This window comes from Lepidochelys olivacea (assembly GCF_965140295.1).
Source record: "Lepidochelys olivacea isolate rLepOli2 genome assembly, chromosome: 3".
Lineage (NCBI taxonomy): Eukaryota > Metazoa > Chordata > Testudines > Cheloniidae > Lepidochelys > Lepidochelys olivacea.
In genome coordinates this window covers 6,034,370-6,061,993 of record NC_140413.1, presented here as the reverse complement: position 1 = coordinate 6,061,993, position 27,624 = coordinate 6,034,370, and the positions used below count along the sequence as shown (strand labels likewise).

Genomic DNA, 27,624 nt, shown 5'->3' with positions numbered 1-27,624 from the left:
AATCTTGTTGGGGTTTCACGGTAGGGTTCCCCCTCCCCAATCCCCTGGCACTGTTCCCTTGGTGGTACAAACCAGATGCTGGGCCCAGCTGACGTGTGGCTTCGGCACTGGTACTAGCCGCGGAGAGTGAGAGTTCAAATGGGGTCGCGGCTTGACAATGTTTTTCCAGTGTGGACAAGCCCAAAGGGGCTACACAGAGCCAGCAGTCAGGGTGGGTTAGTTTGTCCCTTCCCCAGCCCTGGGCACAGGTCTGGGAGCAGGACCACCTTCAGCGCAGGGCACAGACCCTATACCATCCCAGCCAGGAAGGGAGGGAGGAAGAGGCCGATGGTCCCCAGCAAACAGATGACGATAAACATCCAGAGGAATATCCGGTCTATTACCATAGCGACGTACTTCCAGTCTTCCTTCACCTGCAGGCAGACAAGAGTCAGAGTGAGGTGTGGGGCCCAAGAGCAGCACGGGGTCACGGGAGGCCCCGGCAGCCTGGCAGAGAGGCTGTTGTGTTGAGAGAGAGGTTGGCCATGCAGGTGTAGCCTGCGGCTGGACTCAGGAGCTGGGGTGGGCAGGAAAGACTTTTTCCATCTCAGAAGAAGTTTTGAGATTTTGACATTTTTTCCCATTTCAAATCATGGCAAAAAGTAAAAAAAAAAAAAAAAAAACCCTCAAAATCTTCCCAAACTATAAAACCCCAAACAAACTCAAATCTGGTGCAGGTCTATTGAAACGTTATGTAAGTAGGATCTGAATGAGCTCTCCCCTGACATCTAGTGATGAGCTGGGGAAGAGGACTTGAGCCACCTTTGTTTGCATAGACCCGCCCACCCGGCCTAGCATGATGGGGCTGCTTGGCCCAAATGATCACTTTTGGCTGGTATTGGATCCCCAGTCTCTTTGTTATGGGGGCAGGGGTACTAAAGGGTTGTTATCCTTGTAGTGTGAACCAGGGGCAGCAGAATTGTGCTTGGCCTACCCTGATTAACAGACTCACCCTTAACTAAACTCCATTTGCTAGGCAGGGTGCCAAAGCCCACTGAGTTGAGAAAGGGTGGGGGATAGATAGTTGTACTTGGTGGTGTGGACTTGGTCCTAGGCACCACCTGACCCTTTCTCAGTCTGTTGTCATAGAATTGTAGAATCTCAGGGTTGGAAGGGACCTCAGGAGGTCATCTCGTCCAACCCCCTGCTCAAAGCAGGACCAATCCCTCATTAAATCATCCCAGCCAGGGCTTTGTCAAGCCTGACCTTAAAAACCTCAAAGGAAGGAGATTCCACCACCTCCCTAGGTAATGCATTCTGGTGCTTCGCCACCCTCCTAGTGAAAATGTTTTTCCTGTTACTACAAAAGTTGTGTAGTAAGAGAGCTGGTAAAGAGTGAATTGAAAGTCCTGTTGTGTGCTAATAGAACTGAAATCACTGGTAACCCGGCCTAACCATGAGACCTGCTTTGGGTTGGTATCTGTGAGGCAAGAAACTGCCCAGTGTGCATTAGCAGTGAGGTTCAACGGCTAACAGCTGGGATCACAAGGGGTGGGTGGCTGGCAGTGTGTGAGCCTGGACAGCAGAGTGAGCCAGGTGCCCCCCTCTCCAGGGTGGGAGGTGAACTCACACAGATGCATCTCTGAACTCTGGGTCTTCCCTGACCAAGGACAGCAACTGTGAGTGGGGTGCGGCGGAGGGAGAAAGGAGGGGCAGGTTAAAGGAACTTTTCGTAGTAGAACTCACAAATCTGAGGCAAAAGACACTGGCCCGTGTATTCTGGGGTGGGTGTTTTGCTCACTATTTTGTGTCTATGAATCCTGCTTGCGGCGTTTTCCCAAGTTAATGTTGAGTGACTTCTCTCCTTTCATTAAAAGTTTCTTTTCTACACTGTGCTTGCAAGAGGGGACGTATTTCCTCTCAGAGGCGCCCAGGGATGGGGTGTAATTGTCCCACGTTCCTGGGTGGGGGCTCGAGCTGGGTCTGTGTTGTATTGTTGAACGGGAACCCCTAGATATCGTCCCTGGCCCTGGTTGCTGCTGACTACAACTGGCAGAAGGGTTCTAGTTACGTCAAGTTTTATTCCGTTTTTAGTCTGACTTTACTCACATTTCTAAATAAAAAGTTGTTTCGACTCCAAAGTTCCTGTTCGAAAATGTCCAAGTGGGACATGTGGACAGGTCTGAAACTTCTTTTCCCCGAAATGTTCCAAGTCAGAAGCTTTGTCAGCACCGACCCCGTTGCGTGAAGTTTCAGTTTCGATGAATTGGCACTGGGGGAGGGGGTGGGTTTGTGAAAAAAATCCCGGCTCTCCTTGGAAGCTGTTCAATTCGTGCCCCTACTACAGGCGACGTGGGCAAGTCACCTCGTCTCTCTCCCTGTGCCTTAGTTCCCTGGGGCCAACAATCTCCCCTGCATCTTAGGAGAGGATAAATACCTCAACGGGGCTTCAGCATACACTGAAGGAAACTGTGAGAACAGAGCGATGAGACTAGACAATACTCCCCTCCTAAGACCACTGTTCAGGGGCAAATAAAACCAGCTCTGAGGAGGAAACCAAGCCGCACATCTGCCCAGCCGGCTGGAAATGCAGGAGCAATGACTGGAGCCCTGCAGAATTGGCCTATGCAGGCCACATGTAGCTTTAATCCAGTGCTGAGAAGACCCGAGCTAGGTGTGTGCGTCCCTCACTGCAGAGCTCAGCCTAGGTGTCGGCTAATTCAGAGTCTCTCGGGGCACAGTGACACCCGAGGAGAGTAAATGCCGTTCAGGCCATGGTCCGGTGGCTCTGCTTTGCAGCTGAGTGCAGATGCTTGTCCTGGCCCAGGCCCTGCCCCACCCCCAGCATTTGGGCCTCAATGGAGTCCCACCAGTGAATGAATTTGGCTCATTGCATTTGACCAGTCACACGCTCCTTTACTGCACAGGCCTCTCCTGTCAGGCAATCACGGGCCTGTGAATAGTTCATTCATTTTTAGCCCCACCTCTTCCTAGCTCTCCCCCGATCCCTGGCAAGGAGACAACCGACCAAGAGGTCATGGAACAGCTGCAGATGATGGCTGTAGGTGAATGCAGCACCGGCTGGACAGCTGGGGGCATTGGGGCAGGGCCAGCAAGCGGAGCAAGCCCCCTTCACCCTGCCCGAGCAACGGGCCTCCCCCCAGTCCCGGGGCCTGGACCCCGCGGGGGCGAGAGGAGGAAAGCCAGTTCCCCATGCCCATCCCTGCCTGGTCCTCTCTGCTGTGACTGCTCCCCCGGTGGCAATGCAGGGGGTGCCTCGCCACGGGGAGCTAGACTGAGTCCCGCCCACTCGCCCCACGCGAGCCCCTGAATAGCCATCAGATGGTGGCACCTGGAATGGGCCAGACTCCCACCGATGGCTAGAGGAGGGGAAAGGCCCAAGGTGCCTGGGCCCAGCCCTCCCGAGCCAGCGGGGTGCAGACTCACCGAGAAATCAGCATCCTCAGCCCGCAGGTGGTCTGCGATATAGTGCACCCCCGCCAAGGCCTTCAGGATCCTGGGGGACAGCAGCAGGCTGGGATCTGACCCCAAGCTGTCCCCTTTGGCAGGCGGGCGCTGCGCCCGGGCCCCCGGCCCTCTGCCCAGGTGGCGGTCGCAGCCGGGGCGGTACTGGACGCTGTGTTTGTGGGAGCCTGTCTGAAGGGGCGCGTGTCCGGGGTGCCTCCTCTCCTCTTCTTCCTCCTCCTCCTCCTCCCATGTGTAATCGACGTTCGTTTCCAGCCAGCCCCTGGAGGTGCTGAGCCTGGCGCCAGGCGGGTCGTACTCCCCGATCAGCCCCTGCTGGGGGGTTAGCACCGGAGGCCGCCTCATGAAAAGCCAGCGGGGGATGAAGTCCAGGAAAGCGGCGCGCACCCAGCGGGGCATCTTGTGGGTGCTGGGCGAGCGGTGGTGGACGTTGAGGACGAAGACGGTGATGACGATGGAGAGGGTGACGAAGATCATGGTGAAGAGGAGGTACTCGCCGATCAGGGGGATGACCAGCGAGGTGGAAGGGATGATCTCAGTGATGAGCAGCAGGAAGACGGTGAGGGAGAGCAGCACGGAGATGCAGAGGGTGATCTTCTCCCCGCAGTCGGAGGGCAGGTAGAAGACCAGCACGGTCAGGCAGGAGATGAGCAGGCAGGGGATGATGAGGTTGATGGTGTAGAAGAGGGGCAAGCGCCGGATGATGAAGCAGTAGGTGATGTCGGGGTAGATCTCCGTGCAGCAGTCGTACTTCTTGGTGTTGTAGGTGCCCACGGCGTTGATGATGGCCCACTCCCCGCTCTCCCAGTAGTCTTTCAGGTCCACGTCACGTTCCATGCTCTCCAGGTCGATCTTGGCCTTGTCGTACGTCCACGAGCCAAACTTCATCTTGCAGTTCTGCTGGTCGAAGGGGAAGAAGGTCACGTCGATGCTGCACGAGCTCTTGTAGATGGCTGGCGGCACCCACTTCACCTTGCCGTTGGAGAAGAGGTGGGCTTTGGTCATGTGTGTCACTGCGAACTCCCCGTCGGCGCTGCGGGACAGAGGAGCAGGGGTCAGAGTGGTGAGAGACTTGGAGAAAGTGGCGGGCGGGGGGGAGGCAAGGCCAAATCCACCAGGAGCAGTAAAAGGGGAGAAAGGGCTTGTGATTAGCTCAGCTCTGGGACTCAAAAGAGCCCCGCTGCAGACCCCCTGTGCAAATCACTCCACCCCATGCAGACAGCCAGTGCCCCACTTACGTCCCAGGCGTGAGGGATAAAGTGGTGCCTGGCCCTTTGCACGGGAGTGAATGTCACCACTAACTCTTCTGGGTCGCAGTGTCCCCATCTGCAAAATGGGGGGGATCAGGTTCTGGGGAGGAGCTGAGATGTGTGATGAAGGTGGGTAGGCACAGAGGGGCTCAGTGACCCAACACAACCCCAGGGCAGGTGCTCAGATACTGTGGCGATGAGCATGGCTGGATGGACAGATCAGGCAGAAGTCAGTGGGGCGGCCCCAGAGCAGGGGATCAAGCCTGGGGTTGTTTCGAGATGTCTCTGCAGCCGAGCACAGCAAGGTTCCTGTCTGGATGGCAAGGGAGAACGCTGAGCGTGCGGCACGAAACTCTGCAAACTCATGGCCGGGCTTGGGTCCGCTGAAGACCCAGTCTGTCAAGGCAGCTGGTCATGAAATGACGCAGTGCAGGTCTGGAACCCAGGAACCCGGCTCCGACCCAATTCCCCAGGACGCGGTTGCTCTGTGACTGAATCTGTTAATGAGGCCAGCCGTTAATTTAAAAGCAGGTCCTTCCCGGGTCAAGAATAACATTTCCTTTAGTTTTCAGAGTAACAGCCGTGTTAGTCTGTATTCGCAAAAAGAAAAGGAGGACTTGTGGCACCTTAGAGACTAACCAATTTATTTGAGCATGAGCTTTCGTGAGCTACAGCTCACTCCATCGGATGCATACCGTGGAAACTGCAGCAGACTTTATATATACACAGAGAATATGAAACAATACCTCCTCCCACCCCACTGTCCTGCTGGTAATAGCTTATCTAAAGTGATCATCAAGTTGGGCCATTTCCAGCACAAATCCAGGTTTTCTCGCCCTCCACCCCTCCCCCCCCACAAATTCACTCTCCTGCTGGTGATAGCCCATCCAAAGTGACAACTCTCCACACAATGTGCATGACAATCAAGTTGGGCCATTTCCTGCACAAATCCAGGTTCTCTCACCCCTCCACCCCCCTCCCAAAAACCACACACACAAACTCACTATCCCGCTGGCAATAGCTCATCCAAAGTGACCACTCTCCCCACAATGCGCATGATAATCAAGGTGGGCCACCCCCAGCACAAATCCAGGCCTTTAGTGACCAAGATGCACCAGAAGGTGGCAGCAAGACACAAGCAGGAACATGCTGTGGACGTGTAGGGCCCTGCCTGGTGGACATAGCATGGGAAATTGGGCTGTAATGCATGGGAAGGGGATTCGTTGCTCAGGCTGCTGGACACAGACAGACCATGTGGTTCTCTCTGGCTCCCTGCTGCCATGCACCTGATTCTGCTCCCAGTTAGTAATTAAGAACCAATAAATTGGTTAGTCTCTAAGGTGCCACAAGTCCTCCTTTTCTTTTTTGCTCCCAGTTCGGAGTTACTCCTGATTTCAATCGGTGCAAACTGCAAGTGGGATCAGGACCGGCATCTCCGTAAGGCCTGGCCTGCAGGCGACAGGCACGGAATGGGCGCTGCCGGCTGTATACTGCCCAGTGGGACCCCTGAGGCCTCCTCTCCATCCCTGAGGCCTTGGCCTTGCCGTATCTGTGCAGTGGTGTCACCTACTTGTTATACAGCACAATGTCCGGGATCCAGATCATCTCAGAGGGCACCCGGATGGAGGTGACGTTATCAAAGTCCGCCGGGTTCCAGCTCAGCTTGTAGTCACTCCACTCCTGGGGGAGGACAGAGCAAGAACGGTTTGAGGTGGACCTGCTGCCCAACGAGGGCCGGGGATCCAGCCGTCAGAGGGAGCGGGGCGACCATTCCTGTATGGTGTCCCCGTGTAGCAAGCTCATCATGGGGCCCCCTCGGATGTTTAGTGTCCAAAGCATGGGCCCCTCCTACATGAGCTAAAGGGGTCCTGGGTCACTGCTCAGTTCCTCCTGAGCTGATTTTCTCTTTTCAAACACGTCTTCGTCATTATTAGGCACTTTGCTAAAGTGCCCATCCCCACGGCATCTGGGTGCTGGTGGGAATTCAGTGCTGGTGAAAGGTCCCAGGCTGCCACTCCCGCTGAGTGAGGGTCTCTCCGTATAAGGCAGGCATATGTACTGCCACCAGCTCCCGATGGATGGTCCCATCGACGTGCTTTAAACCTGGCATTAGCAGAGCCCCTTCAGAGACCTGTCACGGGTCCATTCAGTGCCCATCCCTGGGGACCTGGGCTGAGACCCACCAACCCAGTTCACAAAGTCGGAGCAGCTGTGGGACGGGAACTGCTTCCAGCCACTTCTCACATGGGCTAGATTTCAGCCACGTTCACATGGGTGAAGTCACCATGCACCACTGCCAAACCCCTGGGGCATCCTTTCTCTCGGGTTTCACACAGATCAGGGGGACGAGGCTGAAATCCAGTATCCAAGGCTCTTCTCATGAAGTTTCTGACCCCAAGAAGGTCTGCTAGACTACGGCCGCCAGGCTGGTCGGGACTTCTCTGAACCAAACGCCTAAGCCCCGGGAGGTTCCTCGTGACTTGGGAAACCCACCTATCCTCCCAGCACCCCACTGGGAAATGATCCCTCACCTGTTTCAGCCAGACGTTTGTGGTCATCATTTGGTTCTTCTCATCCTGTTAGGGGTATGGTGGGGAGGGGAGAAAGGAGAGAGGAGGAGAGTTTGTTTGATCATAATGGAGAAAACCAACGCTAGACCTGAAACCAGCTGCTTCCACTGGGCCAGTTCAGCGCAAGACCCAACTGTTACCTTTCCCACCCTCCTCCAGAGCTTGGATACTGGTAGGAATGAATGCCAGCTATGGAGAGAGGGAGATTTTATCTCCTTTAGGTGTGTGGCCACTAAATGGCAATGGCATGCCATTAGTAGTTACCAAAGTATGGGCATTACATAAAAAGGGCCACACTGGGTCAGACCAAAGGTCCATTGAGCCCAGTATCCTGTCTGCCGACAGTGGCCAATGCCAGGTGCCCCAGAGGGAACGAACAGAACAGGGAATCACCAAGCGATCCATCCCCTGTCGCCCATTCCCAGCTTCTCACAAATAGAGGCTAGGAACACTTCAGAGCACGGTTTTGCATCCCTGCACCTCATGGCTAATAGCCATTGATGGAGCTATCCTCCATGAATTGATCTAGTTCTTTTTTGAAGCCTGTTATAGTCTTGGCCTTCACGACATCCTCTGGAAAAGCGTTCCACAGGTTGGCTGTGCATGGTGTGAAAAAGTTCCTCCTTTTGTTTGTTTTAAACCTGCTGCCTATTAATTTGAAACCCTTTGCAGTCTGCTTTGGATTGAACTATCTTGAGTAATTTTGCATCGTCTGCAAATTTTGCTATCTCATTGTTTACCCCTTTTCCAGGGGTAACAGTGCTTAAATATCGTGGTGATTAATGTGGGATGGATAGTTTTATAGATAGATAGTGGAAAGACTATTCGAGAGACTTCCTAGTGTAAGTGCTTAGCGCTAACTGAGAGGCACTCAAATACTTCAGTGAAAAAAGGGAACAGCTTCCAAATGAAGTGACTAGCTCCCCATCAGGCTGAGGAGACTCATGTTGCTGACATAAACCTGAGCTCCTGACCCCCTGTGGTTCTTGGAAAGCTTCCATGGCACTTGATGGCAAAGGAATGAGGTTAGCGGGAATCCCCCTGCACTGTCAGTTTCACGTCAGTTACTGCTGGTTTCAGAGGGATCCTCCTGGTGTGCAGAATTTTGGCCCAGTTACACTAACTGTAATTTCTTTCCCCGTGTCACTAGCCACCCCTGAGATTATCGCAGCTTGAAGGGTTTTACAAATCAAACATACTTTGTTTTCACTCTTCCTACTGTTCGGTTTTGACTGAGGTTTCTTTGGAGTTGCTTCAGAGCAACAGAAAGCCCGTTATATAGAAGTTGAAGCCAAATAAATTCAGGGACAATTTTTAATGAACCACTGGAGCAATTTGGCAAGGGCTGGGGGGGATTCTCCATCCCTGGCCATTTTAAAATCAAGAGTGGATGTTTTTCTAGTTCAATCACAGCTATTGGTCAGTGAATTCAGGGACTTCTTCTGGCCTGTGTTCTGCTGGAGGGTGGACAAGATGCTCGCAGTGGTCCCTTTGGCCTTAAACATCTATGAAGCTGAATCACTTTCTGCTGCACCTCTGGGGTGGAGCGCAACAGCTGTGTAACAGCCACACAGCAACACCGGACAACAGTTTCGGACAGGAAGTAAAGACGAATACTGCCACCAGCTGGAACCGCAGGGGCAGTTTAGTGAAGTGGAAGATAATGACTCATGTTGCAATGTGGCCAGGGCACGGGGGGCTAACAACCTACCGGCTCCCATCCTGTGAACACTTCATCATCTCAAACCAAGGTTGGCATGGTGTGGTTGAGAACTGAGATCTTGTCTGGAAGACGGGGTACTAAACAAAACCCATCCCAATGCATTTTATCTTTGTCACTGTGTTTTCTTAACACTCCTTTTATAGACAAGAGGCAACACGTGGTCCCTTTATAGTAATTCCCGTTACATTTAAAGTACTTCATGGTGGCCTGGCTCCTATTTTATCTTGTGTCAGCCAACGCTGACTGGCTGTGCTAAACATCCCCAGCTGAGCTCATTTATCTTCGTGTCCAGAAAGTGAGAAAGAAAGTATGTGACCAGCAGACCAGAGGAATTGTTGCAGTGAACAGATCAACGGTCCCTCGAGTTCAGTTTCGTGTCTCCAGCTGTGGCCAATTCTAGAGAGTTTATTATTACTATATATTGGGTCTCGAGAAGTACCGAGAGGCCTGGGGCCCATGCTGCTAGGCTCCTCCTGGACCCAGTGTGACAGACCGTCTCTGCCTCTAAGGATATGTCTATGCAGCCCGCTGCAAGTGTGTATCAAAGCCCAGGGCGACAGAGTGGGGCTCATAGTACGGCGCTAAAAATAGCTGTGTAGACACGTGGCTCAGGCCGGAGCTCGAGCCCTCAAGCCCACCCCCATCCTAGGCCCCTAGGCCCCAGAGCCTGAGCTCCAGCCTGGCCCTGAATGTCTACTGAGCTCTCTTCAGCACCGGAGCGTGAGCCTGAATCTGCTGAACCTGGCTCTGAGACTTGCACCCGTGGGCTGCCGCTCGCTGTGTAGATGCACCCAAAGCATTTACACCCTACGTAGCCAAGGCAGACAAAGGAAGTATCGTAGTTCCCATTCTACAGCTGGGGAAGCGAGGCACAAAGCGGAAAACCGACTTGCCCAAAGTCCCACAGTGAGTCTGTGGCAGAGCAAGGAAATGTAGCCGGCGCTCCTGAACTGCAAGGATAAGGGGATAAAAGCTTTTACAGCCCTTAAATGTGCAATATACTATCCGGAGGGGGGGAGAAGAAGTTCCTTCCTGACCCCAGCTGGTGATGCCCTGAAGGATGAGGGCTGATGCAGCCCTTGCTAGGCTTAAGTTGCCTGCTGTAACCCCAGGTGCTAGTATAAATGTCCTGCCCTTCTGTGGAGGGTTTTAGAAGCGGAATTAGAGTCCGGCTTCACGTACGTACCACGTCGATCAGCTGAGCGATGGACAGCCCAAATCTGACGATCACGACGTCAGAGATGTTGGGCACTGGCCGGGACCACCTGTTGTAGCTGGTGAACAGGTATTTGAAGAGGCGCTCCTCGGCGTGCGTGTGAGTCCGGTCCTGGACGGACACTGAACCAACGGGAGACAGAAAAAGCCATACGGATGAGCTAGTTTGCTTTCGGCCTGGGCACTTCAGCACTTCCTCTAATGCTGGATTAATACAGATAGATTGTATGGGCCAAAGGTGTTAACATGAGCCTATCACTGTCCAACGTTAAACAGTGTTAAACGAGGCTCCGGGTCTGGTATGCGGAGACCTCAGCCTGCTTAGCTCCGTGGCAAACACACCATTAAACATCCTTTTAACCGTGTATTAACGAGACAGAAAAGAATCAAAACACAGTTAAAGCATTTCGAATACGACGTATTAAATGAGGCTTTCATTTTAACCACATCCCTTGTTCCCTTTAGCTGGAGAGAGATTTTAGAAGGAACCCCTTCCCCACCCCCCAGTCCAACAGTCTCTTAGCGGGTGTCACAGATGGCAATAATGGTCCTTTTGGGGAACAGAGACGTTAGTGGAGGTTGGCTGGTACAGCTGTTATTGCCGGTGTTAAAGTCCAATCCAATTTCCTAGAAGGCAAAACAAGACAAACAGACACAAGAGAGGAAATCTGAGATCTGGCAAACTTGTTCCAGTTTGGTTAGGGCATTGCTTTTAGCTGCCTCTTTCTGATCACTGGCTTACAGCAGGGTTGCAAAATACACAGGCTCGGCTGGCTAAACCAGACTTTTACAAGCCAGAAAGAAAAAAGAGAAAGGAACAAAAAGAAGTAAGTATACGTGGGGGGAGGGGGGGACGCGGGGTGACAGTGTCCCAGCCTAAGTGGTGTTTGGGATTTAGCCTGAGTCAAGGGAGGTGGTGATGTCATCTGGGTCCCTCTCTCTGGCCCAGCCTGGTCAGGATTCGGATGAGGAAGGTCTGGGGTCGCAGGAGATGGTGGGGGTGGCAGCCATGATGGTGACGCTCGCTCCAGGAGCCAATTTTTCTCCCCAAAGTCTCTTTACGCACCCACCAAAGGACTGGTGGGCGCAGTAGCCCGGCCCCTCATTGTTTTGTCCACCAATGAGGCCTACTTCCTGACACACCCCTTTTGGTTCACTGATTTCTGGTTTCACACGTGATTTCCTGTTTACCAGCCAGGATCTTACCACGGTCCTTGCGCTGTACTGCACCAGGGGGCCTTTTTGTTTCGACTGATTCAGCCTCTTGGTCTTGCTTTTGATCCCTTTCCTATCAACATTTGCTATTCCACGGTATTTGCTATTGTGACGTCTGATGAACTCACACTCGCTTTTCACAGCTGCGCTCGCCATTAGGGAAGGTTTGCAGGCCCAGTTATCGCAACAGGCTGGAGACCCTGGAGCTGGAAAATCCCAGCTGGCCCATAGGACGGCAGCGCTGCTGGCTTTGCTTAAGCAGGATCTCAGTGTAATCCGCACTGCAGGGCAGGGGAACCGCCGTAAGGGTGGATTTTAAGGCTACATTCTAGTTCTCTGCATAGGCCTGAACGTGGGCACCCAGACCCGCTCTGGAGATCGATGGGATTTGGCGCTATGGACCCACGGAGCAAATCAAAGCAGATGCCATCTCCCAGCATGGGGCCAGATTCCCTGCAGCTGGGCCCAACCGAGGAGGGGCAGCTCTGTGCCAGGTCAGTTCCCCTGAGCCTGAATTCACACCAGCTGATCCTGGCAGCGGGGGATCTCCAAGCCCCTCCCACTTCCCCCAGCCACGCCCCCTGCAGCAGCTGCATGGGTGGGAGAGGTAGGAGGGGAGCCCCCTGTAGCGGTTTTGTTAGGAACCTTCTGTGGCTGGACCAGCTGACTTTAGGGCAGGGGGATCTGGCCCAACGGGTGCTAAGGGGCTCGCTGGTTCCGGGAACCAGGAACGTTACTTGTCACGTGAGCAAGTGGGTGAGGTAATATCTTTCATCGCGGTAGTTCTCACCTTTTTTCATTTGCAGATCCCGAAAAATTTTTTGATTGGAGTGCAGATCTATTGTTTGAATATAGAGTTGAACTCTGTTCGGTCAGTTTTCAATCTAAGTCTTTCGCGGACACCACAGACATAGCCTGGACCCCTGGGGGTCTGCGGACCACAGGCTACGGACCACTGTTTTATTGGACCAAGTTCTGTTGGTGAGAGAGACAAGCTTTTGAGCTTACATGTGGTTCTTCAGGACCAGCTCTTTGAAAGCGTCTCTCTCACCAACAGAACTTGGTCCAGTAAAAGATGTTACCTCCCCTGCCTTGTCTTTCGAGTATCCTGGGAACGAGACGGCTACAGTGACCCTGCACGCGTTAGCCAGCGACCGCTTTAGCTACGGCTGTGAGGCGCGGTTTCTGCTGTAGCTAGCCCAGAAAGCACCGCGCTCCCGGTTTTAACAAGATGCTGTCAGATCAGATTTAGCCCCCAAATGCAGAGCCTGAGTCACTGCTGTTCTACTCCAGTTTTGCACCAGGGTTCTTTGCACGGATTGTGATGGTGTCACACCGGCATTAAACTGGAGTCACGGAGCAGCGAGTCAAATCCTCTGTTACAGTGCGCAAGGCCAGGAAAAGGCAGAAACTGTCCACAAAGCACATAGGGCCAGATCCCCTGCTGGTGTAGATCAGCGTCCCTCCACTGACATTAAAGGGGCCAGATCCCCAGCTGGTGTAGATCACCCCCAGCCATATCAAAGTCAATGGGGCCAGATTTTCAGGAGGTGTAAATCCCCGTCCCTACATTTCTGTCAATGGCACAATGCCAGATGACACCAGCCAGGGATCAGGCCCAGCGGCGTGACCCTGAATGAACCTGTGGTAAGCAGAGACGCAGGCCATGCCTTAGAAATGGGTCTCGTCATCGGGAGGGTCGTTGAGCACAGGCAGGGAGGGATGTTTCTAACCATTCAGACCCCGGACCGTTACTTCCCACTGGACCCGTGGAAATGACCGGGTGCAGGGCAGTGGGGAACGGGCCCCCGCAGCAGGAATGGGTTTGCAAATCGCCAGTGACTTCCAGCTGATGGAGCAGGAGTCCGTGTGGTGGGGTTAAAGCGCCATTTCTCCTCCCCCTCCCTGCCCCTTGGAGTGTGACCTGCCAGCAGACCAGCTAGGCACGGCCGCAGGGGGCTTCCGTACCGATGCTCTGTCCTGGGCTCCCGGACCAGGTCTTGGCTCCAGAGTCCTGGGCGCTGTCACCACCTGCCATCGCCAGCCCCGGCTGGGAAAGGAAGAGGCTGCCGTGGGAAGGTTGCTGCCAGGCATGCTGCGGAGGAGCAAAGGGCTGTGGACTCTGGCTGAGTCTCCCCTAGCTGCTCTGGCTGCAGCCCCAGCATGGCTGTGTTGTACAGCACACAGGTGTGACTTGAAGATGTTCCAGGGGCTAGTGTGAAATCGTGGGGCTGGATCATCGGCTGGGGCAGAGCAGCTCAGCTCCACTAAACCCCAGGGGCCTACTGTGACCGGGTCCCTGGGCTGTGGGACCTCTGAGCCCTCCAAACCCACCAGCCTGGGCTCTCCCTCCCACTGTGAGGCTGTTGTCAAGTTACAAGCCTCTGACTAGCACTGCACGTACACAGCCATCCACAGGCATGGACGCACCCAACTGAGTTACATGAATGGTCTCCCAGCTGCTCATGACCCATCAAGAGAGAGGCTCCAGCCAATTCCCCCAGCTCCCCAGTCCTGCACCGGGCAGAAGCCTGGCCAGTGTAAGTTCATTACTTAGTTCACACTTCTTCATAGGAAAGAGGACGTGTCCCAGCCTTTGTAACCTGAGCAGATGCCCCAAGCACTTTAGACAAACACACTGGGAAGGATAAAACATTAAAATAACCTCATTAACTACAGAAAGGTGGATTTTAAGTGATTAGAAGTGGTAGGCATACAGGTCAGAGAGAGTTACCATAAGAAATAAAAATAGAAGCACGCATTCTAAATCCTAAATGTTTAGTCTAAGCAAGGGGTGAATCAAACAGCTTTTCTCACCCTGACCAATGGTATAAGCAGGTTAGAGTTCCTCCGTACGCAGACTGGACCCCCTTCAAACCTGGGACCAAACTCCCTCAGTTCAAAGTCTTTGTCCTCCAGATGTTCTTCCAGGTGTTGAGCTGGGGGTGGGGGAAGGCCAAGTGATGATGTCACTGTCTCCCTTTGTACTTTCTTTCAGCTTGCTGGAAAGTTCTTTGCCGTGACAGGGGGATAAGGCGCAGCCTCCATTGTGTACCTGCCTTCTCCAAGAAATCTCCAAGATAGTGGTTTGGGTGTTGATGAGCCATTAATCACCCATCCGGCTATCAGGACCGGCTTTAGGCTTTTTACCGCCCCGAGCGCAAAAATAAATAAATAAATAAAAAAGCCGAAGTGCAGCCGGGGGGCAGCGGGGGGAGAGAAGGAGTCAGAGCTCTGCCCCAAGCACGTGCTTGGTTTGATGGTGCCTAGAGCCGGCCCTGCCAGCTATTGATGGCCGCTCCTTTGTTGTAACTGAAAGGCTGGTTGTGGGTGTTCCCAACCTCACAACATAGTTCAGAAACACACATAGCAAAACTTCATCACTTCCCCTACAAGGACAGCACATACAATCCAACTGGATAAGAATCTTCAACAGATCAAGACTTTTCAAATGATTCCTCACAAGACATACATTGTCCAAAATGTATCATAATTACATGACAGTGATGAATATGGGGGTTCCTACTCTGTGGAACAGAGTGTCACACCTACCTAGGGTGACCAGACAGCAAGTGTGAAAAATGAGGACTTTTTTTGGGGGGGGTATAGTTGCATATATAAGACAAAGCCCCTAATACCAGGACAGTGCTGATAATATTGAGAGTCTGGTCACCCCAGGGGGCTACCACAGTTTACATCAGTGGCGGATCGGGCCCACACGCATGATGGAAAGGGCCTGTGCAGACAATGTCATTCATCCCTGCTGGGGCAGTGTGGTTCCAGCCAAGATAGTTGACAAGGCTTTGGCTAGTTTCACGCTCAGGGTGAGGTTGGTTTACAGCCTGCTGGACTGATAGCTTCTGTCTGCTTACTGCTCTGACTGGGGCTTTTCTGAGGTCAGCCTGGCTGCGATCTCCCTTCCTTCTCCCCCACTCACAGATGGGCTGGACGGTTTGCCGCACTGCCTCTGGCTGGGTTTTTAACTGCAAACAAGCAGGAGGCGAAATCTCTTCTCCCTGGGCTGAGAACGCCACCGGCTCTTCCGCGTGTCTGGCCAGCTGACCGCGACATGCCCATAAGCATGAATCAGGCAGGCCCCCAGTGGCCTGGCAAGTTGGGAGGAATTCACTGACAACGGGCCTGATCCTGAAAGGCGCTGAGGCCCAGATCCTTAAAGGTATATAGCTGCCTAACTCCCCTTGAAATCAATCTAAAGAGATAATGGCACCAGCTGCCTCTGTGCTTCCCTCAGCAATCTTCCCCAGGTAAGAAAAGTTACCTCAGCCACCTGGCAGGTAGGTCATGCAGCTAAATCAGTCCCAAGCCTGAGGGTAAAAGAGAGTCACCCCCGAGAGCGAGCCGTCAGCTGGGAGGCAAAGGACAGACTTAGGAGGGGCCATCTCAGAGAAACAGCTCAAGGACTGCAGCAGCGTGAGCTATGGGCCCAGAAGGAAGGCTGTGATACTCCAGACCAAGGAGGGGAAACTGAGGTAAGTTACTGACATAGGCCCCAAGAAAGAGGGTGGTGGAACTCCAGACACTTTAGGAGGAACAAGGTTGGGGACTTAGGGATGTATTCTGATACCACTTAATAAATAGGGCTCCACAAGGATGAGGGGCTCTTTATGTATTCATAGAATATCAGGTTTGGAAGGGACTTCAGAAGGTCATCTAGTCCAACCCCCTGCTCAAAGCAGGACCAATCCCCAATTTTTGCCCCAATCCCTAAATGGCCCCTTCAAGGATTGAACTTACAACCCTGGGTTTAGCAGGCCAATGCTCAAACCACTGAGCTATCCCTCCCCCCAGTATTCTGGCCTGGGAGTGAATTATTGCAAGAACCCCAAGGCAGCTGAGGGTGGCATGCCTGCAGAACCGCACCATGCCCCTCGGGGTTGCCCCTGTGACCCCAACAATCTCCTGTAATATCTCCAACAAACTTGATGGACGGAAGATAAACTTCATTGACTCCCGGGAAACCTGATTGCATGAGGGTTAAAACCTTTGGGGTCCGTTGTGTTAAACATGCAGTTGGGGGTATGTTATGGTGGCCTCAAGGGAGGTGGGAGGCCAATGTACTTCCTCTGGTCCGAGCTCTTTGAAGCCCCTGAGAGGAGCTGCATATAGACTGGATTCTCCAGGGCTCCGCGGCCAAAGAAAGTGTTTGTGGTTAAACAGCCTGGTTTAAAACTGGCTGAGGGTCTTCTTCTGGGGCCAACAAAGGGACAGGACCCCTGTCCTTAGCGGAGGGTTCGGAGGGCTGGAGGCTTGTCCTGAGGTGGAGCTGGGCTGAATGGGGAACCACATGGCTATGCCTAAGATGGGGGGTTGAAGGACCTGCCAGAATCCATGTACAGGATGGGGCAGGGGCTCGGGGGTGGGGGATCTCCGGTGGGCTTATTAGCATGCAGGGAGAGTCCTTTCTTGGTAATGATTTTACCCTCAGAATAAAGCAGGCTTGCACAGGAACCACTGGGTGGTACAGTAACTCCTCACTTAGCGAAAAATGCGACTTTAAGCGAAACGATGTTAAGCGAATCCAATTTCCCCCTAAGAATTAATGTAAATGGGGGGGGGGGTGAGGTTCCAGGGAATTTTTTTTTTTTTTGCCACACAGAAGACTACATTTTATATTTACACACACAGAGAGAATAAGTTTTACACAAACAATGTAATACTGCACACAGCAAGGATGGTTGTGAAGCTTGGTTGAGGTGGTGAAGTCGGGGGGTCGGGGGGGGATATTTCCCAGGGAATGCCTTACTGCTAAACGATGAGCTAGCATTCGGCTGAGCCCTCAAGGGTTAACACATTGATGTTAATATAGCCTCACACTCTACAAGGCAGCACTGAATGGAGGGAGGGGAGACTGCATGGCAGACAGAGACACACACCCTATGTGTGGGAGACAGATGCGCATTTCCCCTTTAAGTATGCTGACCCACTCTTAAGTACACTGCCTTGTTAAATTAATCAGCCAGCTGAGACCACAGCTGCTGCCAGGAAGCTCCTGAGCCCTGTCGTGTGTCCCCCTGCTCTATGGAGATGGGGTAAGCGGGGTGCAGGAGCAAGGGCGAGGGGGACACCCTGACATTAGCCCCCCAGCATGCAGGAGGCTCAGGGAGCAGCTCCAAGGCGGAGGGCAGAAGCAGCACCTGGCTGTGGGGGGAGGGACAGCTGAACTGCTGGCAATTGGTAGTCTGCTGGGTGGCTGCTGCACAGGGGACTTAGGGGAGCGGGGAGCTGATGGGGGGGCTGCTGGCCCACCCTGGTTCCAAGCCCCCCCTCCCCCCGCTCGCTCCAATGGGCTGCTGTCCCTGCAAGCAGTGCACAAAGCAGGCGGCTGCCAAGCTGCGTTAGAAGGGAGCATTGTGCAACTTTAAACAAGCATGTTCCCTAATTGATCAGCAATGAAACAACGTTAACCAGGATGACTTTAAGTGAGGAGTTCCTGTACCTTATAACAGCAGCAGTTACACCGTTAACTGTCCTAGAAGAGAAAGCCAGAAGCTGTCCCTGGCTGATCTGGGAAAGACACCTAGAAGGCAGGGACCTGTGCAACCTGGAAATACCCGTTCAGAAGGGAGAGGGACATGGGTCTCCACCCAAGAGCGGCAACAGCTCGGGGTCCAGGAGCCTGAGAGTTAGGTGCCCTTCAGGGGAAATACAGGGGCAGTTGCCCTGGGCTGTGGCAGCCTCCATCACGATCCCCATTTTATGGATGGGGAAAACTGAGGCCCAAAGAGATTCAGGCTGAGATCCTCAATGTCATGCAGGGGCCTGACCCTACTGACCTCATTGGGAGTAAGGTGCCCCGCTCTCTTGAAGGACCTGGGCCTGAGTGAGTTTCTCAAGGTCATGCCCACAGTCTGTGGCAGAGGAGGGGACTGAATCTAGGGCTCTAACCACTGAGCTACCCTCCCTTTTCCCACTGGACCATCTCTTCCCTCCCTGTCTGTCTGCAGAGAACCCAGAACTTTCCCCAGAGAGGCTTTGTGCAGACAATCCCCAGTTGCCGCTCGCATTCCCTTCACGCCACAGCCGCTAATGAGAGCCGGTGTGTCTCTCCCCAGCCCTGGCGCCCGCTTACTGGCTTTCACCCTCTCTGATGGGCGTGGGCCCGTGGGGATAACATGACAGCACATCACTGCAATTGGATCCATCTGCGTGAGTGAGGAGCAGGGGCATCTCCCTGCCCCACCCTCGCTTAGATCAGTGTCAGGGAGATGCGGCGTTGTGGATTCACTGGGTGCAGCCTGTGTGTACGGGAGTGTCTGTCCAGCCCTCCGTCTGTCCATCCCGCTGCTCTTTTCAGGGTGAAATTCACCCCTGGGCCCAGGACCGAGACACCACTTGGGCCCTGCTGAACACACAGGGTGACGTACAGGGCACTAGCAGGAGGCGGGGGTTACCCCATTCTGGCTAGCAGCTGGGAGAGCTTCTTGCATTGCACCAGCACCATGGAAGGACCCTTCTCAGGGAGAAGAGGGGAGCGCAGGCTCTGTCCCATCCTCGCCATCTCTGCGGAGATTGCAACCAGGGGAGTCAATCCCGTCCAGCTGTAGTTACCGAGCCCCCCCAACGCTGGACTGAGTCACCCCCAACTCGGTTCCCCCCAGGGTCCCCCTACGGTGCCAAGGTTCAGCTGGAGCTGCCTTCAGAGCACGTGGAGGTGGCGGGTCCCTTGCTTCTCTCTTGGCACCAGGGCAGGCGTGGCCTTGCGGTTGGGAAGGTCAGTCAGGTTTTGCTTGTTAAAGAGCAATGAATCTTGGAGACCGCTGCACAGAGGCTCATGTTGGTTATACAGAGTCACTCGAGGCGGGGCTCAAAGTCAGTCAGAGAGGGTGATCTTTACTGTCTATACCGGAGCACACTGAGCAGGGATTGTGGGATTTGAGGGACGGGGGGAAACCAGGTATGTGTTGCCCAGTGGCTAAGGGCATCAGGAAACCTGGGACCCAGGGTCTAGCCCCAGTTCTGCCATTCACTCACCATAGGCCCTTTTTGCCTTCCGGTGCCTCGGTTTCCCCATCACCCTGCTGTGTTGGGCTGGGGTTGAGGGACATTGGCAGGGCTGGGGAGGTGGGAAGCCTGCATTGCTGTATGTCTTCAAAGATGTCAATCCAGCCCCTTTCCCATCCTCCATTTCACAAACCACCCCCAGCATCCTGCTTTCATGTTGACTTCAGACCAATTCTTCAATTTGTCAAGGTTGTTTTGAATTCTAATCCTGTTCCCCAGTGTGCTTGCAGCCCCTCCCAGCTTGGTGTCGCTGCAAATTTTATAAACACACTCTCCACTCTGTTATCCAAGTTGTTAATGAAAATATTGAGTAGTACCCGACCCAGGACTGGCCCCTGTTGGACCCCACTAGATACACCCTCCCAGTTTGATATCAAATGGTTTGACAGTTTGCAAAACTGCTTTGGGATCCTTCTGGACCATACTAGTATGGTGTGACTCTCTGGCCCCACAATGGCTGATACACATAACAGCCTACTACAACTGTTAGCTGAAGGAGTTACCCCTTTAACTCAAGTGAAAGACGCGCCTGCTTTTATTACTAGAGGTCTTGAGTTCAAACGCGGCTGATAATCGAATGGGAAAGGTGGTTATGTGGCATTTAAACAGTAGCTTTTAATTTTCAAAGCATTTTACAGATGGGGGATATAAGAAATTAAACAAGCTGGCCAAGGTCCCAGGGAGCAGCACCGGGATTAGACCACAGGAGTTCCTGGCTCCCAGTCCTGTGGTCCAGCCACTGGCCTTTGTCAAATCTCAGTATTCATAGCAGTCCCTTACCTGATCGGAGCAGGACGAAGCACCACACGACCATGTTCCTAAGAGGTGGGAATCCGCTGGCGAATCGATCCATGTTCCGGGAGGCCAGCACCACCGTTCCTCACCCCGTCCCCTTACACTGATCCTCCCACAGGCAGCAATCCCCAGTACAGCCCCTTTCATTTGCAAAGTCTTCGCTAGGGGGCAAAAGAGAGCAGGGAGTGAATCTGGGTGGACGGTGGCAGCGGATGTGGCTTAGCCGAGACCTCCCCCTTGGGAGGGGGGTCCCCTGAGTGTTAACAAGTGTCCTTTAAGGAGGTGGGGAGTTGCCGAGTCAGGGGCGGGCAAGCAGCAGGGAGAGCCGAAGGGCTGTCTGGAGCGTTGAAAGTGTGGCTGCTAGTCAGCTGGCTTCCAGTCCCTCTGCACGCTGCGCCCAGCTCCGATTTTCAATCCGCGCTGATCCCAGGGGCTGGTCCACGTGGTGGGATGAGCTGCATTCCTTCAGCTGTGCTACACTCGGGCCACCGTGTTCCTAGAAAGCCAGAACGAGAGGACACTGCTGTTAGATGCCCATTTGGAGGGACCTGTAGGGCTCGGCTAGGCAGGGCTTAACACAGAATGGGCCCCGGAGACCTTGATTTTCAGCCAGGTTTTAGCTTGTTTGGTCACTGAAGTCAATGGAGTGGCACTGGAGTTACATTAACTGCAGCGCTGTCCCCAGTGAGTCTGCCCTGATTTACCCCAGATGCGGCGTGGGCCCCATATGGATAAAGGGTAGCAGCATTTCCAGTGCCCTTTGGGGCTCTTACATCAAGGATCCGGCCCGGCTTTGTGGCAGAGGGGCTCTAGCGCTGCTGACGAGAGCATGAACTTCCCAAGAGCCCCGAGACTGGCTGGGCTTCACCAAGCCATCTCGCTACATAAGGGGTGTAAAGCTTGCATTGCAGTAAAGGATTCAAAGGGTTTTACAGCAGCTGCTGTATAGCACGGGTAATTAGCAAAGCTGTCGGGATTCCCATTATGAGGCAGGTCCATGCACAAGAAAACAGCCTACTACCGATCCATCAAATGAAGCTAACCTTTAGCTCAAATAGGAGGGGATTGCCCTTTGGGGTGAATTTCTATACTGATAAATGCAAAGCACATTAGAACACATAATCCCAACTCTACATATAAAATGATGGGGTCTAAATGAGCTGTTCCCACTCAAGAAAGAGATCTTGGAGTCATTGTGGATAGTTCTCTGAAAACATCCACTCCATGTGCAGCGGCCGTCCAAAAGGCAAACAGAATGCTGGGAATCATTAGGAGAGGGATAGGTAATAAGACAGAAAATATCATATGCATAATTCAAGTTGCAGTGGGGAGGTTTAGGTTGGATATTAGGAAAAACTTTTTCACTAGGAGGGTGGTGAAGCACTGGAATGTGTTACCGAGGGAGGTGGTGGAATCTCCTTCCTTAGACGTTTTTAAGGTCAGGCTTGACAAAGCCCTGGCTGGGATGATTTAATTGGGGATCGGTCCTGCTTTGAGCAGGGGGTTGGACTAGATGACCTCCTGAGGTCCCTTCCAACCCTCATATTCTATGATTCTATTATATTGCCTCTATATAAATCCATGGTACACCCACATCTTGAATATTATGTGCAGAGCTGGTCACTCCATCTCAAACATAATATTGGAATTGGAAAAAGATAAGGAAAAGGGCAACTAAAATGATTTGGGGTACGTAATAGCTTCTATATGAAGAGAGATTGAAAAGACTGGAACTTTTCAGCTTGGAAAAGAGATGACTAAGGGGGGATATGATAGAGGTCTATAAAATCTTGACTGGTGTGGACAGAGTGAATAAGGAAGTGCTATTTACCCCTTCTCATAACACAAGAACTCGGGGTCACCAAATTAAATTAACAGGCAGCAGGTTGAAAATAAACAAAAGGAAGCATTTCGTCAGACAATGGACAGTCAACCTGTGGAACTCTTTGCCAGGGGATGTTGTGAAGGCCAAGACTACAACAGGGTTCAAAAAAGAACTAGATAAATTCGTGGAGGATAGGTCCATCAGTGGCTATTAGCCAGGATGAGCAGGGATGTAAAACGAGGCTCTGAGTGTCCCGAGCCTCTGTTTGCCAGAAGCTGGGAGTGGACAATAGGGGATGGATCATTTGATAATTGCCCTGTTCTGTTCATTCCCTGTGAAGCACCTGGCATTGGCCACTGTCGGAAGACCGGAGACTGGGCTCGATGGATCTTCGGTCTGACCCAGCGTGGCCGTGCTCATGTTCTTATGTTAGAGGCTGTGGGGTCAATTCCTGTTGATGGCACCACAGTGGTGGGTTGTTGCAGGATCACAAAAACAAGTGAAGATCTGTAGGTTCCTTCCAGCTTTTCCAGGCCCCATGGCCTCTCACACCCCTGCCTGATTTATCAAGCTGTACTGCAAATGAGAGGAAGCAAAATACCCATCTTGCAGGAGCGTGAGAGAGGCAAATTGCAACCTTCAGCGTGCACAGGATGCAATAAATTTCAGATGTTTCAGAGCAGGGGAGTTTCTGCATCAGACCAGACCCACGGTCCATCCAACCCAGCCCCCGACAATCTCCAATGCCAGGTGCTTCGGCGGATGGTCCCCCCGATTGTGCCTGTACGCAGTGGAGATTCCTTACTCATCTCAGCTCATGCCCAATGCTCATCTCATGCCCTGGGCAGTGATTTCCCTGGGAAATGGGCACCTAGGCACCTTTGAGGGGCTGGGCCCGGGTGCCCAAGACACTATAAAACAGTGCCAAGGTGCCTACGTCACTTATGCCCTGAATGGGGACACCCTGGTGGATGGTCTTCCACTCCCCCACTCTGAGGGACCCCTGAAACCTCATTAGCCCAGGGAAGCTGCAGAGCCCATCGGGTTGTCAGGGCTCCATGCCGCAGAGCCCGGGGAGCTGCGGGGGGAGGGGGGTGCTATTTGCAAGGGGAAGAAGGTTGTGGCCGCTGTCTGCGCTAATCCAACTGAGGTATTAGACATAAGAACATCCACGCTGGGTCAGACCAAAGGTCCATTGAGCCCAGTCTCCGGTCTTCCGACAGTGGCCAATGCCAGGTGTTTCAGAGGGAATGAACAGAACAGGAATCATTCAGTGATCCATCCCCTGTCGCCCATTCCCAGCTTCTGGCAAACAGAGGCTAGAGACACCACCCCTGCCCATCCTGGCTAATAGCCGTTGATGGACCTATCCTCCATGAACTGCTCTAGTTTTTTTTTTTTTTTGAACCCTGTTATGGGCTTGGCCTTCACAACATCCTCTGGCAAGGAGTTCCACAGGTTGGCTGTGAGGTGTGCGAAAAAAACCCTTCCTTTTGTTTTAAATCTGCTGCCTATTAAACTGCTGCCGTCCCCTCTGCAGAGCCGTTGCTGCTGTTGACCTCTCTGGCCAGCCCTGCGGAAAGTCCTGCGCAGCTGATCCCCAGTTCTGAGTGGCCCGTCCAGCTGAAGCCAGGTCCAGGCTGTCCCTCGGCTCAGTCTCTGCGAGGAGAGGGGAGAACACATGAGGCTCTCCCCCCTCTGGGCACAGATGCAGGAGATGACCGGCAATGTGGCTGCCCTCAGGCGGACCAGGGCTGGGGGTCGTGCAGAGGGAATATCCCTGGGTAGAGCCATGGCCTGGGCAGGCTGGCTGTGGGGTGGGAGTGGCGGCTACACCATTCTAAAGATGTTCCAAGCCAGGGCATTGCCCCCTCTACCTGCAGAGGCCTCATTCCCCTGCCTCCAGAGCAGGCGGGCTGTGCCCCACGCTAGGGACTGCCTTTCGTTTCCAAGCAGAGTGTGCTGCATCACAAGAGATGTCAGACCAAGGACAGAGCCAGCGAAATCCCAGGGACTACAACCTGCCTTGCCTGGCCCTTCAGCGCAGGGAAAAGACAATCCTGGTGGGGTGGGAAAGGGTTTCATATCACAGGTCCGCACTACCCAGCTCTGATTGCTGCTTATCGCCTGCATGTGTCCCCAGTGGTGTGAGCTTGAGCAGGTGGGGGCGGGGGGAAGAGGAAGGCTGATGGGGCAGCATGGCCTAATGGCTAGAACACAGGGCTGGGCTTTGAAAGACCTGAGCTCAAATACCATCTGTGCCACTGTGCAATCATGAGCAAGTTGCTTGACTTATTGGTGCCTCCGTTTCCCCATTTGTAAGGGGCTATAAATCTGTTAGAGTCTTTGAGAGCAAGTGAAAAGGGCTATGTACATGCAAAGTATGTTTCCTAGAAATAATCAGTGCTAACACCCCTGTTTTGAAAAAGCAGAGGGAAGTAAGACGGAGCCAGGGGGGTCTGGATTCTGCCAGCGGCCCCGTCTCAAAGCACTTTGTCAGACAGAACGTCCACTGAAACCTGTGGGAGTTTAGCCTGAATAATGACACTGACTGGTGCATAAGGCTGGTGCATTTGGATCAGATCGGCCAGATCTTCAGCTGGAACAGGCCCCAGGTGGGATGGTGTAGCTGGCTTTCTAGCTTGTTCCAGCCTTCCCTGAGCTGGGTGACAGGAAGGGCCCTTTTACTCCCCAGCACAAATTAGAGCAGCCTTGGGGCTGCTCTAGGGTACACACCTCTGAGATGGCCATTTCACCAGCAAAGATTATTGGAGTTATACTGGCTGTACACCACCTGGGGCATCCCCAGCTGCTTTGCCAGGGCAGCTTTCCATCCCCTTTGCACTAATGGGGCAACACAAAGGGGATGCAGTGGGTACAGAATCTGGCCTGGTACCTACGAGCTTTTTTCCTGAAGCTTGGAAAGCAAATTCATTGGGTGGCTCTCATTTGATGTGGGTCCTGACCCCAAAGGGAGTGGAGAGACACTTGGATTCCTTGTACATACTGAGATCTCACTCCTTGAGAAGGGGGGAAAAGGAGTCACTAATATAATTCAGTTCTGAAAGAGAAAGATTCTCTCTAATCTTCTCAACTTCATCGTAGGACCCTTTCAATTCCTTTTCCCAGGAGGAAAGATATCTTCTTGTAGGAGGGAAAAGGATACTGGCGATGCTTGGAAAAAGACCAGAAGGCAGAATTTGTATGAATTTGCACAGCTAGATTCCAGCCTATAGATCATGTCAATTGGAAAAGCAGCTGTTGATCAGAGCATGAAAAGGGTAGGGAATACATATTGCATCTTTGGCATGCATCACCTCTCTCACTGGCTTTAAAATGAAAAGACCCCCGGTCTTGTTTGTCACTGTAGTTTGTCCAAATCTGACCCTGAGTTCCAAACAGAGCACTCATGAGATGCCGTTCCAAAGACCTAAGCAACACACAACTTCTTTAATCCCCGAAGAGACGGATTCAGCAAAGATCTCAGATTTTACTCGGCACAAATCAGAAGCGGGATGAGTTTATTTAGTAAGTAAGATGCTTCATTGGGCTTAATTTTTCACTGACTTGTTTGAGAAAAAAGAGACCTTGTTAACTCATCGTTATCTCTTGAACAGTGGTCAGCTTGCCGCTGCCTTGATTAATCCATTGATGGTAAAAGGGTTTGAAGACAAAAGAAGAAATAATGCTCACTCGTGTGTGTTGAAAAGAAAATTACAGATACTATCCCCCCGGGTTTGGAGAAGAAATCTAAATGTAAGTGAAACAATTAGCAACACATACAGTGGACTTTGCCTGCATTTACCTCATCTCTGTGGGCATAATTATACAATGGGATGCAAAAGAAAGCTGAGTATTTTATACATCAATAGCTGAAGACTTTGCAGAGATAATTAGATAAATAATAGGAGAGGGAGAAATACATAGGTCCAGGCAGGGTAAAATCTATGAAACTAAGACAGTGTGTGTGTGTGTGGGGGGGGCTTTTGTATGTGTGTGTATATAATATGTGTTGTGTGACTGGTATGTGTAATGTGTGCATGGATGGGCATTGTGTGGCTGGTATGTGTCATGTGTGTGGATGGGTGTTGTGTGACTTGAGTAATGTGTGGGGATGGGTGTTTGGAGCCTGCCACGTGTCGTGTGTGTTGTGTGACTTGTGTATGTGAATGAGTGATGTGTGACATATTTATGTGCGAGAGGCAGAGATTTGACACACATGCATCTAGCTATACGTATGGAAATGTTCCCTAAAGACACGGTTACATTTACTGAACTGAGTAATTCTACACATTGCATCATTCGCTTTACCTTTTAAGAATTCCAGCTGAAATGTGCAAAATAAATCAGTACATACCTTTTAGCCGTATGCCCTGCATAGATCATTTTCTTCATGGCTCATGTTTAACAGCCAGGTTCCATTTCCCTCGGGTCACTTGTGATCAGTAACATTTGAGAATGTTTCTCTGGATGCTTGTCTCCTTTCCAGGCAGCAACTCCTTGTCTTACGCAGCCCGCTTAAAGCTTCCAAAATGCTCAGTCTCGGGCCATTCTGCCTCACCTATAATTTAAGAGCCACGTTTCTTTAGTCACTTAACTGTTCCTCTACCGGGTGTTTTATTCTAGGAGGGATAGGCTAATGATGGAGCTGGTTAGTTGTTGGACAATTTCTTTGACTTTAATAACATTCAACAACATAAATTGTTCCGTTTGAATAGTACACCCGTCTCCACTTAAGACAGGTTTCAGAGTGTGTGTGTGTGTGTGTGTGAGAGCAGAAATATGTCCCATGAAGGGCTGCGTGTATACGTGTATTTCAAGTGCTACGGTGTAAATCTGATGAATGAAAATGATAAGATCATGTATGCTTCCTTTCTGCTAAAGAGGAGATCAAAGGCCATCATGGTACAAAACACCATATAGGCTGTAAAGTGAAGCAGATAGATTTATATATACAGTGAAGCAAACTATTTCATGTCTGGATTTCAAAGGCAGGCTAGAGGAGGGTTTTAAAAGGAACTTCACGCACCAGCAAGAAAACTTCCAGTATCTTTGCTCTCCTCATCGCTGAGTTTGCTGGCTAAGCTTTGCTCTGCTCCCCTTTTGCTGCTAAGCACATGCATCTCATCTCCCTGGGTGTGCTCTCCTCTCCTAGCAAACCTGCCAAGATCAGAAAGAGACCCCTTACCCGTTGGACGAAGGGCGTGGAGGAGGAAGGGTCGGGAAGCCTAAGGAAGATGCCAGCTGGAGCCCTGTTCAGTGTTGCCCAACCAAAGTTCCTTCGTGCAATCAGAAACGACAGCTTCCTGCTCAGTCTGCAGCTCCACCGCACCCCCACGGCGCAGGAGGGGCTGATCAAAACCCCCGGTGAGAAGATGCACAAGCTCTGGAGCAAAATGATCTATTCTCCCCCCGTCCCCCTACTCCTTATCCGCCTCTCCTCCGCTGCCCTCTCTCCAGCTTCACTGAACAGTGCTGCAGGAACCCAGTGGCCCTAGTTGTGATCTCTCTCCCAGTCCCGGCGGTTTCATGCCTTGGCTGAGT

The 27,624-nt window shown here is 52.4% G+C and overlaps 1 protein-coding gene across 1 annotated transcript; it reads right to left on the bottom strand.

Annotated features, from left to right (window-relative positions):
- Positions 1–28: 28 nt before the first annotated feature.
- CHRNA2 (cholinergic receptor nicotinic alpha 2 subunit) lies at positions 29–27,624 on the bottom strand. The gene is made up of 8 exons (XM_084622609.1): positions 27,269–27,624; positions 26,438–26,641; positions 20,241–20,751; positions 10,195–10,346; positions 7,247–7,291; positions 6,286–6,395; positions 3,427–4,498; positions 29–413 (listed from the first exon to the last, which is right to left on the bottom strand). Exons 3-8 carry the CDS (start codon positions 20,311–20,313, stop codon positions 288–290), a joined length of 1,578 nt encoding a protein of 525 aa, XP_084478735.1. The 5' UTR covers positions 20,314–20,751; positions 26,438–26,641; positions 27,269–27,624; the 3' UTR covers positions 29–287.